This window comes from Leucoraja erinacea, chromosome 8, assembly GCF_028641065.1.
Source record: "Leucoraja erinacea ecotype New England chromosome 8, Leri_hhj_1, whole genome shotgun sequence".
NCBI lineage: Eukaryota > Metazoa > Chordata > Chondrichthyes > Rajiformes > Rajidae > Leucoraja > Leucoraja erinaceus.
Genome location: NC_073384.1, coordinates 57,588,614 through 57,604,738, shown reverse-complemented (window position 1 = coordinate 57,604,738; position 16,125 = coordinate 57,588,614). Strand labels below are relative to the sequence as shown.

General features: G+C 41.3%; 1 protein-coding gene across 1 annotated transcript in view; it reads left to right on the top strand.

Annotated features, from left to right (window-relative positions):
* vash2 (vasohibin 2) overlaps positions 1–8,010 on the top strand; it is a 108,132-nt gene extending 100,122 nt beyond the window's left edge. The window contains exon 7 of the mRNA XM_055639764.1: positions 1,530–8,010. Within this exon, the coding sequence (XP_055495739.1) occupies positions 1,530–1,602 (73 nt within the window). The 3' untranslated portion in view covers positions 1,603–8,010. The remainder of the gene's footprint in view (positions 1–1,529) is intronic.
* The last annotated feature ends 8,115 nt before the right edge of the window (positions 8,011–16,125 follow it).

Sequence of the window (16,125 nt, the reverse complement as noted above, 5' to 3'; positions counted from 1 at the left end):
ACGGAGGTGAAAGCTCCGTGTAAGAGTGTAAGAAACCAGACGTCTGCTGTCAAGACATCTGATCATTTATAAATCAACCTTTAACCTCTCAACATACAAAGACATTCAGTAATTATTTATTTGAACGAGCCTTTACTTGTTGTCTTCATTAAATGGAAAGCTGCATTATTAAAAAACAGATAATAGATAAGTCACTTGTCAGATGTCATCCATGCAAATTCTAAAGGCATCAAGTGCTGGAGAAATGACTTGTACTGCTTCAGTGATGCGTGGCAGTGGAGAATCATGTGCTTGATGTGTTTACTTCTTGCGATGAAAGAACCATAGGAAGGTTTGCTACATTCTCGGGATGAACTCACATCTGTTAATAAAACTAGGTTCAATATTCACCACAGGTATAACATACCTACGTTTTAAAATCTATTCCCAGTACTAATTTAAAAAATATTAATTTCTTCAAATTAGTCTGTCTTATGACTGAGTTACATTTAATTAACTAAAACAATACAACTGTCAGGCAATCATGATAAAAATGAATGCCTAATAAATTGATGCCTAATTTCTGAAAATCTGTCAATTTATTTATACCCTTTAAGCTTAATAGTGTGAAATTGAATAGAGAAAAATGCAGCTTATTATGTGTTTATATGCAACTTATTAAGTGCAGCTATCTGTTTGTTTGAATGGTTTGAGAACTGGCTATGATGGCTGTGAGCCTGAATGCACAGGTTTCCATAGTTCCTAATCATGTGGTTTTTTGTTTTGCTTTTGTGCGAGGTTCTGCTTCAAGTGCATTCAGTATTTTGAGCATTGCTGCCAAATAAAACTGCATTGAAAATCATCCATTGTGTTGAAGGAATAAATCTGCAACAAATCAGCCATAGTTTGGCACCCACAACATTGCTCCACACTGGGCACTGCAGGGCTGTATTATGATGTTTTTGAGCACGTTGGGCGTTTTTATGTACATGCTGATTTTTAATCTATCCTTGGGCGCTAGATTATTGCTTGTGTGAACTTTAGCGATGGCTGTGCCTGAGTCCATACACATGGCTGGCTACACCAACAAAAATAGAGCCTTGGAATCTCAGCAGGTCAAACAGCATCTGTGGAGACAAAAGGTGTAAGTTGATGTTGATGTGGAGTTCTCCAGCATTCTCTTTTTTATCTAGATTCCCACATTTGCAGACTTTTCTATGTTGTTACATTAATCTGTTCAACTGAAAATAATAAACCGGTCTCTGTCCTAAATAATTAGAACTGCTACCCAAACCTATCTCTGAATGGTGCTAGTATTTAGGTGTGCTGGTTCTGCATCATAGTGCCTGCAGAGCAATGCCACATCAGTACCACCCTTGTGCAGCTTAACCAAGTGGTAAGTTGGGTCACAATGATTACTACCTATTACAAATCTCAGTGATCAATGAATAGTGTGGAACTGTGGATGATCGATATGAGTATTAACTGTGTGTTCATGGATTCTACAATCAAATCCAATTCTTAGCCTTTGATTTATGTTGTTCTTTCAGGCCTGCCATAACAGATTGGAAGCCAGCAGAACTCAACACACTGAATGATGTTGGATATCAAATCCGCATCTAAAGAAGCCATGGAGTGAAAGCTGTTACATTTCACTATCTTCAATGGGTGCTCTTCCATGCATTTTTGTTTCCAGTCCTTGTTTTAATGGATGAATGCTACTTTTCATGATTGGCGTACTCTTTTCTTTGGACAGTGTTGAAACCCGAAAGGTCAAACAAATGGTGCACTAATCTATGTATCTTGTGTATTTTGCTAAAAAAAAACAACACAATATGAATCTGTTCCCCAGTTGCAGCACTGTGATTAATGTTCATGTTACTGCTATGTGGCTGTTGAAGGGCATTATTGTGTGAATCCCACAGCTGAAACTTGACTGGAAGTCAGACAGTGGTGCTTCCTCAATGCTAAGTAGTGGCTGATATTTGGGGGTCTGTAAATAGATAGTAACGTCAAGTGAAATAAAGCAATAGAGAGCTGCTATGGGGGAAAAAAAGGTTTACTTTCCAGTACCAGTAATAGCCAATGAAAATGAATAACCAAGCAATGGAGCCAATGCTCATGATCATTTTAAGTGTTTTGAGAAGAATATGTTTTAATATAACGATGAATGGAAAAACCTCCCCAATATTTTGGGGCATTTTCAGTGGGTAAATATAGCATTTCTAACCAGCAACGTTTTTGACCTCTGGTCTTTAGTAGGTTTCCTGATCTCGGCGAGGCACAATTGTCCTCACTCACATTGGGTTATAGAGGTTAATAATGAACAGTCATGTTTACCTTCATCATTTAATCAATTGGAAGTTGGAAAAAATGCAGCCCTGGGTAGATAACGCTTAGCTATGATGTACTGGAGTTGATCTATCCTTTATCTAACAATGTCCTTATCTAGGGTGGCCACGGTGGCACAGTGGTAGAGCTGCTGCCTTACAGCGCTTGCAGCGCCGGAGACCCCGGTTCTATCCTGACTGCCGGTGCTTGTCTGTATGGAGTTTGTACGTTCTCCCCGCGACCGCTTGGGTTTTCTCCGAGATCCTCCCACACTCCAAGGACGTACAGGCATGTAGGTTAATTGGATTGGTGTATGTGTAAATAGTACCTAGTGTGTGTAGGATAGTGAAAGTATGCGGGGATCGCTGGTCGGCGTGGACTCGATGGGCCGAAGGGCCTGTTTCCACACTTTATCTCTAAACTAAACTAAACTAAACTGATCACTCTGTTCATAATGGGAAGATAACTATTTAATATATCCATTCCACACCATCACACCAGGAGGCAATTACATAGACTTTGGCTCCATTTATATCTTAAGAAATCTTGCATATAACCAGTGAGAACATTTTGTGATTAACTTCCCCCCCCCAGTATGCGACAGTGGTGAGAGGCCTTGTTTTGGAGATGGGGAAAGATAGAGCCAAGGGAGAACAGAAATTCTCACATTTGCAGTTTCAAGCCCAGCATTACCCTTGCATGTTCATTGAGAATGGGACCTTCTCAATTAATATTTTGGACTTTTCACACTTACAAATCTCCTGACAAATCAGTTGCTAAAAATGATGAGATGCTCCATCCATAACTCTCAGTTGTGCTTTTTTTGTTGCAATTGGAATTGCTTTTTTTTGATTTTGCATTTTTTAAATTTTAATTTGGAAATCTGGGATAAATCTGATTACAATTGCAGGAACCACTCTTGGGTATGACCAATCAATGCAGTAAAACATCCCATAATGTTTAGGGCTGAAATTCTGTGAATAACAATCACACAGATTGGCAGGATTGTAGCTTGCTGACCTCTGCCAGAGTTTGTCGTCAACAAAGAGCTAATGTTCAGAACGGACTTCTTTGATGTTGGAACACAGGTAAAGGTGTAAATTCCTCAATTGTACTGATTGGACCCCCTGCTATGTGAGTTAGAGGCAGTTGGCAAGTGGGAGAGAGAGTCATTGAGTGATACAGTGTGGAAACAGACCCTTCGGCTCAACTTGCCCACACCGGCCAAACAACGTGTCCCACCTGCCTGTGCTTGGGCCATATCCCTCCAAATTTGTCCTATCCATGTACCTGTTTAACTCTTTATTAAACATTGGGATAGTCCCCGCCTCGACTACCTCATCTGGCAGCTTGTTCCATACCCCCACCACCCTTTGTGTGGAAAAAGTTACCCCTCAGATTCCTATTAAATCTTTTCTCCTTCACCTTGAACCTATGTCCTCTGGTCCTCAATTCCCCCACTCTGGACAAGAGATTCTGTGCATTTAAATGCGGCTGTGCATATAATGAGTAGGAAGGAACTGCAGATGCTGGTTTACACTGAAGATAAACACAAAAGGCTGGAGTAATTCAGTGGGACAGGCAGCATCTCTGGTGAGAAGGAATAGGTGTTGTTTCGGGTCAAGACCCTTCTCCAGATAGCAGAGTCTGAAGAATGGTCTCGACTCAAAACATCACCTATTCCTTTTCACCAGAGATACTGCCTGACCCGTTGAGTTACTCCAGCATTTTGTGTCTAAATTGGATATGATAGTAGTCTTCTGGTGTATAACTGCAACCTTGTTGACCAACATGTTAATATATGCTTTATATATTTTTCTGAACTTTCCAACCAGTTATATCCCTGCCCATTGTCTAAACCAGTGCTTCTTAAACTTCGCCCAAGGGCGAATGAAATTATTTTGCGGTGAATGAAACTAGAGGGGTGAATAAAGGGTGAATGTCTTAATTTATTCAGATACTTATATATTTGTTTCTATACTTAAAAAAGTCATTGCCATTAAATTGGTTAGTAAGCTCTTATTGGTTTTAATGGCCGTGGATCTGGAAATTTGATGTTTTTTTCACTCTACCTATGGTTTTCTAATTTCAAAGTAGCAGGATATTTCCTAAATTTACTGTAATATTTAGGCAAGACCAGACGAGCTAGTGGGATCATACATTTATTAATGGAGAATCGCCGTAGGACAATTGTTGAACTAATTTTACTTTATGTTGCCAATTTAGCTACTTTTCTGGTAGAATTAGAATTCTTTATATATATTTACTGTACTTCAATGTATCAGCACGTATTTGTATCAAGCAACATGAATTCTAGTTATATTAAGGAGATTTGAGCCCCGTTTTGAGCAACAACGTTCCTGTCTGAACAAGGATTTTCGACCTTGGTAGAACTGAAATCCAAAAAAACGGAATTCACTTCAGTATGTTGATTGGATAATGCAGGTTGCTATAATGCCCCAGTCCCACTTAGGAACCTGAACGGAAACCTCTGGAGACTTTGCACCCCACCCAAGGTTTCCGTGCGGTTCCCGGAGGTTTTTGTCAGTCTCCCTACCTGCTTCCACTACCTGCAACCTCCGGGAACAGGCAGGATATTGAACCTCGGTTTGAAAAGCTTGTCACAAGAGTCCAGGAACATCCTAGTCATTGATGATAAAATACATACATGTAAGTGTAGAAGTATACTGCTTGTCATTGATTTGTGCTAAACATACACCATAAGAAAACATTGTTTCTAAGAATCTAATTCTAAGTTCTGAGACAGTTGTTTACTAGCTTTACTTTATGTAAACTAGAACATTCCAATAATTTTTCTGTTCTTAATTTTTTTTGTCACTCCTAGATGGGAGGGCGGCAGATATTCAGAACTGAGCAACTGACAATGTTGTGATGATGTTTTGAGCATGCATGTGACATATACATGTCAGCACACATGCACAACATTTAAAATATTCCTGGATTTGGTAGAGCCAGCTTCTGGAGGGAAGTATACCAAATATGGCAAGTTGATATTAGGTGGTATTGTGAGCTTTCATCGGGGAAAGTTATAGAAAGTTATATTAGTTGGATACTAATATATTAAATCACATACTCCATGGTTTTTTGAGCTAGTTTTCCAAGAAAAAACCGGCAGTAATCAAAACCTGAAAGGGTAGGATGGGGCTGAAGCCCAGTGTTTAGACGTGGTAATGGGTTTTGTTTTTTTAATCATTCTAATAGAATGATTTTCCAACTCAAATGGTAATTAAACTTTTTTTAATTCATTCCTGATTTTCTTTACAATTTTTGGATGTTCAAAAAGTTGAATAAAATAAACACTTAAGAAATTAGTTAATGTATGTGTTTTGCTCATGTGACAAATATATAAAATTAGACACAAGAGAGAATAAGATGAAAATTACTAAAGAAAAACATAAGAAAATGTAGTCGAGGGTGAATTAAATTTTTTGATAATGACTCAAGGGTGAATAACTGAAATAGTTTAAGAAGCACTGGTCTACACAATAACTGCATTCCTGTTGTTATTTCAATTCAATAGATGGAGCAGCCATGTTTGCTGCCTTATCAAATGACTTAATTGAACAAAAAACCTTTCAACCCATTCCGCTATTGAAAACAAAGAACTGAAACAAAGAACTGATGGTCGAAACTATCCACTTCATAATTCTGAATGATAGATTTAATGAAGAGTTTCTTCCAATGCACTAGTCAAATTGCTGTATTAACAGAATGTTTCCCGTGTCTCTTATTGCAGCCATAAATTTATCGTGGCTGTATTCTGATGCTTGGTGCATTTGCCCAACGTGATTCCAAGATCTCTATTGAATCAAACGATTAGTTATCCATCGTGCCATTAGATTGTAAAATTCAAAGGAAATCCTGCTGAGGGTGGTCACTTATGGGCACATAGCAGTCCAAGTGGGAGGGGCGAAGGTGAACTGATTTTACTAAACGTCAATGAAGATTTGGGGGGCACTTGGTCTACTCCCACTTACGTCATTGCATACGGTATTATGTTCATTCAGTTTTAAATATCACACTGTGTAAGGTACATTTTGCAGACTTTCTTTCACTTGCTGTTTATGGTAAAGGAAGGGATAAATGCTGAGTAATAATGAAGAGGAAGGTGTGGTGGGAGAGAGAATGTCGAAGATTATTTTCCATTTTTCTAAAATGTCCCTTGACTTTCCCGGTTGAAGAGTCCTGAGGTCGTTTTGTCCAGCAGTTTCTACTTCCAAAATTGTGAATCCTGTGAATAATCTTGTGGTAAAGGATACAAAGAGCCTTCTGTGTTATGCTGCCTTAAGGAGTTGTCTGTTCCCACAAGTAGCATGGAAAAGAGGGTGTGTGTTTATTTTTCAGTTATGAAAGAACATTCTGTAAAGCAAGATGTGCCACGATTGGCCCAAATGTCTGAAAGTGAGTGGACACTGTACATTATGCTCAATAACCCACTCTACGTTATCCAACATTTGGAATCTGTTCGGTTAATCGGGATCCCTGTGTTCAACATTTTCTGCATGTGCCAATAACTGGAGTCTAACTTGAAACTGCAGCCGTTTTGTTCATTGCATGCCTTTCCCTCAAAGGTGTCCTTTAAATACGAAGTATAAGTAAACCCCTCATTACATTTATAAGGCTGCCAAGAAGAAATGAAACTTCATGTGTGTATTCCTAGATGTGATAGTTACATTAGTGGATTAGTTGTTTAGCAAATGTGGTGACGCCGACCACTGCAGTTTGAATACTTGAATTTAACTTTATTTCAGAGATCTGAAATTCAAAAACTGACATTGGCTTAAATAAAATGTAATAACAAAGCCTTCTGATAGTTGTAAAACCTAAGATAGACACAAAATGCTGGAGTATCTCTGAGGGACAGGCAACATCTCTGGAGAGAAGGAATGGGTGACGTTTCGGGTCAAGACCCTTCAGATGTTTGCTGATATCTAATGAAGGAAACCTGTTGTCCGTGTTCAGTCTGAACCATCTGTAACTCTGGTCTACACCCAATGTACATGGCCCTGAATTGCCACCTGAAGTGAGCCACTCAGTTAATCAAAACAGACTCTGGAGCCATTGGAGAAGAAATCACAATGTCATCTGCAAAGCATTAATAACAATCGCCAAGCTTGCTCTCAACACTCACATACTGAGAATGGATTAAGAAAAATGTACTTGCAGCATTTGGGTTAGAAAACTTTTATAATTGTCAAGGGCAGAAAAATGTAATTGATTTTTAACTTTTGAATTAATGTTTTGCGGTTTACTGATTTTTTACAATATCAGTATTGATGTTTTTTTAAAGAAAATAAATGCTGCTCTACATCGATCAAAAACGGCATTGCAACAGCCAGGGAGCATGATCTGTCAGAGTTAGAATCGGTAGTCTGAAGCTGAGGTGAAAAATATAATAACAAATATTATTTAAAGCCCAACTGAAATAGAACTTTTGAGTGAGATTTTATTTGTTATATATTATGAAATACCTTGTGAATCAAGTGGAATTTTACCAAAACGATTCTTAGCCAGACTTGGATGAAACATTTCTATTTATGATATTGTGAACTTTGTTTTTAACGAATAAAATGATAGATGTGGTTTAAAACTGTTAGTTTGCATGTTCTGTTGAATGGAGAAAGTGCATATTTTACACGATGCGTGCCATGTTTTAATAAAGTCGAAAACCTTTCCAAATCTAAGTGATATTTGGAATTTATATGATGGCAAATGTATTTAAAGGGGGAAGACATTCCTCAATAATGCCACTCTGGGGGTCAAAGTCAATGTTATGTTGCTTGGGTTTTTGCCAGTGATGTCACCTGATCTCCAGCGCTGCCTTCTAGGGTCTGGAATCCAGTTCCTTGTGTAATTCAAATAGTTCATCTGATCACAGTGCAGCTTAAATGTGATAACACTGGAACTTTGTTGTAATGTGACATCATTGACTCTGGGGCCTTGCCCCTCAACCCCCATCCCCTTCATACCAACCCCCCATTCATAAATCCAATCACATTTTCTTAATTTTCATATTAATGTGACAGGAAGTAGTGGCATTGAAGTAACCTATTGAATGGCCATAGACAGATAATTAGATATTTGTGTGAACTGCTTGCTCTTTGTTGTAAGTCTTTTATTCCACTGCTCCCCTGTGGCGATACAACCAACTTTGTACGGAAGATGTGAAGATGGAATACAGGAAGACGGAGGGGTGAAGATCAGGACCAGGTGGAAATTGATAGCAAGAGGAATTTTTGGTCCATATGAAAGCAGAAACCAACACCAAAACAGTTATGAATTTACTGGAAATAAAGTCAAAGTTTCACTTATTCCAGAAATAGACAGGTGTAGCCAAGGAACATGCGAGCTCCCATAGCTGCTATTATGACCATTCCTCCTCACTGAGCACTTCCCCATTTAATCACTGAAGATGCAGCACCTACATTTTGGTTCCATCAACCTGGGCCCCGACAGTCCTTCCCGGTGAAGCATCAATTCACTTGCATCTCTTCCACAAACTCATGCATTGTTCACAGTGCCCACTATCTTGTCCCCTCTACGTTGGAGGAAACAAACACAGATAGACTGCTTTGAAGAGCATTTTCATTCAGTCAGTCGATGATTCACTTCTCCTCTAGCAGAATTAGCCTGTTGTGGTATACGTTTATCCATCAATAACATTAAGTCCTATTCTCTCTCCCTCTGCAGACACTGCCTGATCATTTGGGTATTTCCAACATGAACTGTGATACTCTCAACAGCCCTGACTAATATTTCAGTTTTTACATGTCCTGTTGTCTTCTCTCTTTTTAATTGCCCACAATTATCTATGCTACATAAGCGGCCACTGCAATAATTTCGGAGCCCCTCGCGATGTCGGGACCAGCCCCGCAGTCTCTTCTAAGTGGGACCGGCCCCGCGCGGCCATACAGAGCCCGTACGCCTCAAAGGACCAGAAGGTTGTGTAATTTGCAAGCCAAGGTCGCGTAAGAGGGACAGGTCCTTAAAGCTGCTTCAGTCACACCCCTTAAGCTCTAGTGGGAGAGAGCCAGGCGCCAGAATGCAAATAGACCCCAGCCAGATATTTCGATCCACCTTTGTCCCGGAAGGCTTCCTGTGGAAAAAAAGCTTTATAACTTTGTATTCCTTTTTTAAATGTCGTATCTTTTTTTAATCCTCCAAAATTTCAAATTTAGGATTTTAATTTGATATACTTGCTTTTTGCAACAGATATCTCTGTGGAATCTGTACAGTATATCTTCTGTTCTTTATTTATGTTATATTTTTCTCTTAGTTCCATCAAATTTTAAGCATTTCTTTTATGCGTAAACTTTTACTCCTTTGAGAGCAGTTGAGATGGTTGCCAGACATTTTCTGAGAATGCTTTATAAAATTAAATGGGTAGGCAGTGCCCGAGCTCCTGCTCATGGCTTGTCCACATCTAAATGAACAGGGCATATCTATACTGGTTTGACAAAATTCTTTTCACATGGTAGAAATATCAAAAATAAGAAGGCACAGGTTTAAGGTGAGAAGTAGGAGCTTGAATGGCGATCTGATAGGATAGTTTTTTAAAGGGGATCTGAGAGGATAGATTTTCACGCAGAGATTGGTTGAATTCTGGAAGCTGCAAGAGGATGTGGTGGAATTGGATACAATTAAGGGGCTGTCCCACTGTGGCGACCTAATCCGTGAGTTCAGAAGTGTTTGCTCTCGACTCATACTCGCAGCATGGTCAACACGAGGTCCTAGGAGGTCTTTGTAACTCTCCTTCATGCTCGAGAGTAGTCCCCGCATAATCGAGGCCTCGGCTAGGTCGCGGCGTATTTTTCACCATGCTGAAAAATGCCCGCGAGTAAATAGAGGTCGCCATGGGGAAAATAGATTTTTATACTCTTAGGTTTAGTCGAGGTAGGTCGTAGTAGGTCAGCATATTATTCGTAGGTAATCGAGGGTAGTCAAGGGAAAAATCGAGGACAGTTGAAAGTAAAGCTCGTTGAGAAAAAAATGGTAAGTAAACCGACCGGTAATGTTAAATGCCCGCTAAACTTTATTAAAAGTTGTCTGGCTTCTTAAAAGTGTCTCCACTCCTTCTCTCCCCTTCTCTCCCCTTCTCTCTCCTTCTCTCCCCCTCTCTCCCCTTCTCTCTCCTCCCCCAGCCTCTCCGCACTCTCTAAAGAACTTACCGTTATGTGCCAGCCGTCTTTTACCTTCCTGTTCATCGCGGGTGTGAATTTCAGACAGCGCTCCCCTTCTTTCCTTGGCCCCCGCCTTTGCAATGTGTTTATGTGTCCGGTCGGTCGGTCGGTCGATCCAGCTCGCGGTTTCATCGCTGACGGTCGATCCAGTTCGAGGTTTTTCAAGCGAGTGCCCTCGAGCTTGAAGGTCGAAGACAGTCGCTGAGAAGTCACGTTAGTGGGACAGGCCCTTTACTATAAGAAGCATTTATGCAGACATGCACATAAGCATCACATAGAAGGATACAATCCTAATACAGGCAAATGGTTTTAGTGTGGATGGGCATAAAGGTTGGATGGACATGGTGAGCCAAATGGTTCGACACAACCCTCTGATTTTATGAATCCATGATGGGACAAATCTTGCTTATAATTCTCATAGCAGCATAACAAACGCTGGCATAAGTGCCCAAAGTTCAGAATCCAATGTACCCGGTAAATGTTTTGGAAGTCCCGTACTTACTGACCGAGCCCAATTGGCAAGTCTTTCCCTTGTATCTGTTGGCTGTTACTGTCCTCCGTGCGGAGTCAAACCTAATGAGATTATCCAGGACTTTGACCCACAGAGTGCAGAACCACAAGTTATTAATTGCAACAGATTTTATTAGTTATTTATTTTACATTTAATTTTGTTAGACCTGGTTAGTGGAGGGGTGAGGGTTTTTCCTCTAATGGGTGCCTGGCGAATTAGGAGAGGAGGGATGTTGACAATATATCTCCACTTGGACCGTTCCTCTCCAGTGAGTTTGCTCTTGGCTCAATCAATGTAGCCAGTCAATGAGCCACAATGCCAACTGCTTTAGCCATGGTGACGCTACTAGAATGAGGAACAATAAGCTCAACCACTTGTGAATGGGTTCTGGCTCAGAGGGCAGCTGAATCAGTGTGGGAATACATTTAGCCCCAAATGGTTTTGGCACCAAAACAAGCAGAGCTGATTTTGCACGTTGTCCTGTTCTAAAATGTGAAATGCCATCCATTTGAAGCCACCTTTAATAGGTTCACATTGGGATGGTATAATCCGTCTAGTCTGGGAACTTGGCTCTCAATCTTTTAGTAAAAACAAAAAGTGTTGGCAGCACTCAGCTAGTCAAGTAGCATCTGATGGGTAACCTTTTTTTACACAAAGGTTGTTGGGTGTATGGAATGAGCTACCAGAGCAGGTAGTTGAGGCAGGGACTATTGCAATGTTTAAGAAACATTTAGGAAGATACATGGATAGAATAGGTTTAGAGGGATATGGGCCAAATGCAGGCAGGTGGGACTAGTGTGGACGGGACATGTTGGTTGGTGTGAGCAAGTTGGGCTGAAGGGCCTGTATCCATGATGTATGACTCCATGACTCTTTGTAGACTTTGGAGAAATGGCTTAGTCAAATAGCAGCCCTGGGGAAGTGTACAATATTCTAGATGATCTGAATTTCAATAAGATGCTATGGCTGTGGAATTCTCTGCCTCAGAGGGCGATGGAGGCCGGTTCTCTGGATACTTTCAAGAGAGAGCTTGATAGGGCTCTTAAAGATAGTGGTCACGGAGACATGGCTCCAGGGTGACCAAGGCTGGGAGCTGAACATCCAGGGATATTCAATATTCAGGAGGGATAGAGAGAAAGGAAAAGGAGGTGGGGTAGCATTGCTGGTTAGAGAGGAGATTAACGCAATGGAAAGGAAGGACATTGGTTTGGAGGATGTGGAATCGGTATGGGTAGAGCTGTGAAACACTAAGGGGCAGAAAACGCTGGTGGGTGTTGTGTACAGGCCACCTAACAGTAGTAGTGGAGTTGGAGATGGTATCAAACAAGAAATTAGAAATGCGTGCGACAAAGGCAAAACAGTTATAATGGGTGACTTCAATCTACATATAGATTGGGTGAATCAAATTGTCAGGGGTGCTGAGGGAGAGGATTTCTTGGAATGTATGCGGGATAGTTATCTAAATCAACATGTACAGGAACCAACGAGAGAGCAGGCTATTTTAGACTGGGTATTGAGTAATGAGGAAGGGTTAGTTAGCAATCTTGTTGTACGTGCCCCCTTGGGCAAGAGTGACCATAATATGGTTGAGTTCTTCATTAGGATGGAGAGTGACATTGTTAATTCAGAAACAATGGTTCTGAAGTTAAAGAAAGGTAACTTTGAGGGTATGAATTGGCCAAGATTGACTGGCAATTAATTCTAAAAGGGTTTACGGTGGATATGCAATGGAAGTCATTTAAAGACTGCATGGATGAACTACAAAAATTGTTCATCCCAGTTTGGCAAAAGAATAAATCAGGGAAGGTAGTGCATCCGTGGATAACAAGGGAAATCAGGGATAGTATCAAAGCGAAGGATGATGCGTACAAATTAGCCAGAAAAAGCAGCATACCAGAGGACTGGGAGAAATTCAGAGACCAGCAGAGGAGGACAAAGGGCTTAATTAGGAAAGGAAAAATAGATTATGAAAGAAAACTGGCAGGGAACATAAAAACTGACTGCAAAGGTTTTTATAGATATGTGAAAAGAAAGAGATTAGTTAAAACAAATGTAGGTCCCTTGCAGTCAGAAACAGGTGAGTCGATCATGGGGAACAAGGATATGGTGGACCAATTGAATAACTACTTTGGTTCCGTCTTCACTAAGGAAGACATAAATAATCTGCTGGAAATAGCAGGGGACCGTGGGTCAAAGGAGTTGGAGGAATTTAGTGAAATCCAGGTTAGTCGGGAAGTGGTGTCAGGTAAATTGAATGGATTAAAGGCCGATAAATCCCCAGGGCCAGATAGGCTGTATCCCAGAATACTTAAGGAAGTAGCTCCAGAAATAGTGGATGCATTAGTAATAATCTTTCAAAACTCTTTAGATTCTGGAGTAGTTCCAGAGGATTGGCGGGTAGCAAACGTAACCCCACTTTTTAAAAAGGGAGGGCGAGAGAAAACGGGGAATTACAGACCAGTTAGTCTAACATCGGTAGCGGGGAAACTGCTAGAGTCAGTTATTAAAGACGGGATAGCAGCACATTTGGAAAGTGGTGAAATCATTGGACAAAGTCAGCATGGATTTACGAAAGGTAAATCATGTCTGACGAATCTTATAGAATTTTTCTAGTAACTAGTAGCGTGGATAGGGGAGAACCAGGTGTGGTCTCACCAAGACCCTGTACAACTGCAGTAGAAGGGATGTTGACAATATATCTCCACTTGAACCGTTCCTCTCCAGTGAGTTTGCTCTCGGCTCAGGTCACTCAATGCTGTAGCCAGTCAATGAGCCACAATGCCAACTGCTTTAGCCATGGTGACGCTACTAGAAGGAGGAACAATAAGCTCAAACACTTGTGAATGGGTTCTGGCTCGGAGGGCAGCTGAATCAGTGTGGGAATACATTTAGCCCCAGATGGTTTTGGCACCAGAACAAGCAGAGCTGATTTTGCACGTTGTCCTGTTTGAAAATGTGAGAACCAGTGGATGTGGTGTATCTGGACTTCCAGACGGCTTTCGACAAGGTCCCACATAAGAGATTAGTATACAAACTAAAAGCAAATGGCATTGGGGGTTCAGTATTGATGTGGATAGAGAACTGGCTGGCAAACAGGAAGCAAAGAGTAGGAGTAAACGGGTCCTTTTCACAATGGCGGGCAGTGACTAGTGGGGTACCGCAAGGCTCAGTGCTGGGACCCCAGCTATTTACAATATATATTAATGATCTGGATGAGGGAACTGAAGGCAATATCTCCAAGTTTGCGGATGACACTAAGCTGGGGGGCAGTGTTAGCTGTGAGGAGTATGCTAGGAGACTGCAAGGTGACTTGGATAGGCTGGGTAAGTGGGCAAATGTTTGGCAGATGCAGTATAATGTGGATAAATGTGAGGTTATCCATTTTGGTGGCAAAAACAGGAAAGCAGACTTTTAACTAAATGGTGGCCGATTAGGAAAAGGGGAGATGCAGCGAGACCTGGGTGTCATGGTACACCAGTCATTGAAAGTAGGCATGCAGGTGCAGCAGGCAGTGAAGAAAGTGAATGGTATGTTGGCTTTCATAGCAAAGGGATTTGAGTATAGGAGCAGGGAGGTTCTACTGCAGTTGTACAGGGTCTTGGTGAGACCACACCTGGAGTATTGCGTACAGTTTTGGTCTCCAAATCTGAGGAAGGACATTGTTGCCATAGAGGGAGTGCAGAGACGGTTCACCAGACTGATTCCTGGGATGTCAGGACTGTCTTATGAAGAAAGACTGGATAGACTTGGTTTATACTCTCTAGAATTTAGGAGATTGAGAGCGGATCTTATAGAAACTTACAAAATTATTGAGGGGTTGGACAGGCTAGATGCAGGAAGATTGTTCCCGATGTTGGGGAAGTCCAGGACAAGGGGTCATAGCTTAAGGATAAGGGGGAAATCCTTTAAAACCGAGATGAGAAAAACTTTTTTCACACAGAGAGTGGTGAATCTCTGGAACTCTCTGCCACAGAGGGTAGTTGAGGTCAATTCATTGGCTATATTTAAGAGGGAGTTAGATGTGGCCCTTGTGGCTAAAGGGATCAGAGGGTATGGAGAGAAGGCAGGTACGGGATACTGAGTTGGATGATCAGCCATGATCATATTGAATGGCGGTGCAGGCTCGAAGGGCCGAATGGCCTACTCCTGCACCTAATTTCTATGTTTCTATGTTTCTATGGTCAGGGGATATGGGGAGAAGGCAGGAACGTGGTTGGGGATGATAAGCCATGATCATATTGAATGGCGGTGCTGGCTCGAAGGGCCAAATTACCTACTCCTGCACCTATTGTCTATTGGCATTAATCCTACTGCAACACAACACTGGGTCGATGTGGAAAGCAGGAAATTGGGAAAAAATATTCTGCTGTTTCTAATGTAATCTGGTGGAATGAGATGAATAAAAGAATAGATTTGAATTCCCCTAGAAAAGATGAAAAAATGTGAATTTGGGCTGGGGTTCCCGATACAGGAAGTTTACATTGGCTTGTGGTTTATTGGCCCTTAACATGGGTGCATTTTGTACAGACATTGGCCTTTCATTGGTTGAAGTCAACTGGACCATTTTACATTGGGGGGAGGGGAGGGGATGTCACATTCCTCCATTCCTGGCAGCTTCCTGCACCCCCAAGGCTGCCATTTGTGCAGCTGTTCTGTGCCTCCATGGGGGAGAACGTTTCAAGCTCCGATTCACTTCCAAGTGGCCAGTGCAGCATTGAAACCACATCTGTGGCTTCTGCACTGAGGATCCATTGGAACCACAGAGTTTCCACTTCAGAGCTTCTTTCCAAATTCGCAAACTTTTACCATAGGTCTGGTATGAATTAATATAGGCAGCACATTCCTTGGTCCACCAAGAGATGGTGTACTCAAACGTCTGGACATACAATATTGTGGCGTGGTAACTTGGTAATGGAGTAGTTTCCCCACATGATGTTCATGGATAATTTGGCTCGTGGACAGCTGCATTATGTGCATGAGTGTTTAAAATTGTAACTGCTCCTTTGAGTAAGTCTGTGCATTAATACCCCATATGACACTGTGCACCTGTGCCAGCCAGAACCAAATGAATCCAAAGAGACTATTTTAGTGAAACGCTGCACA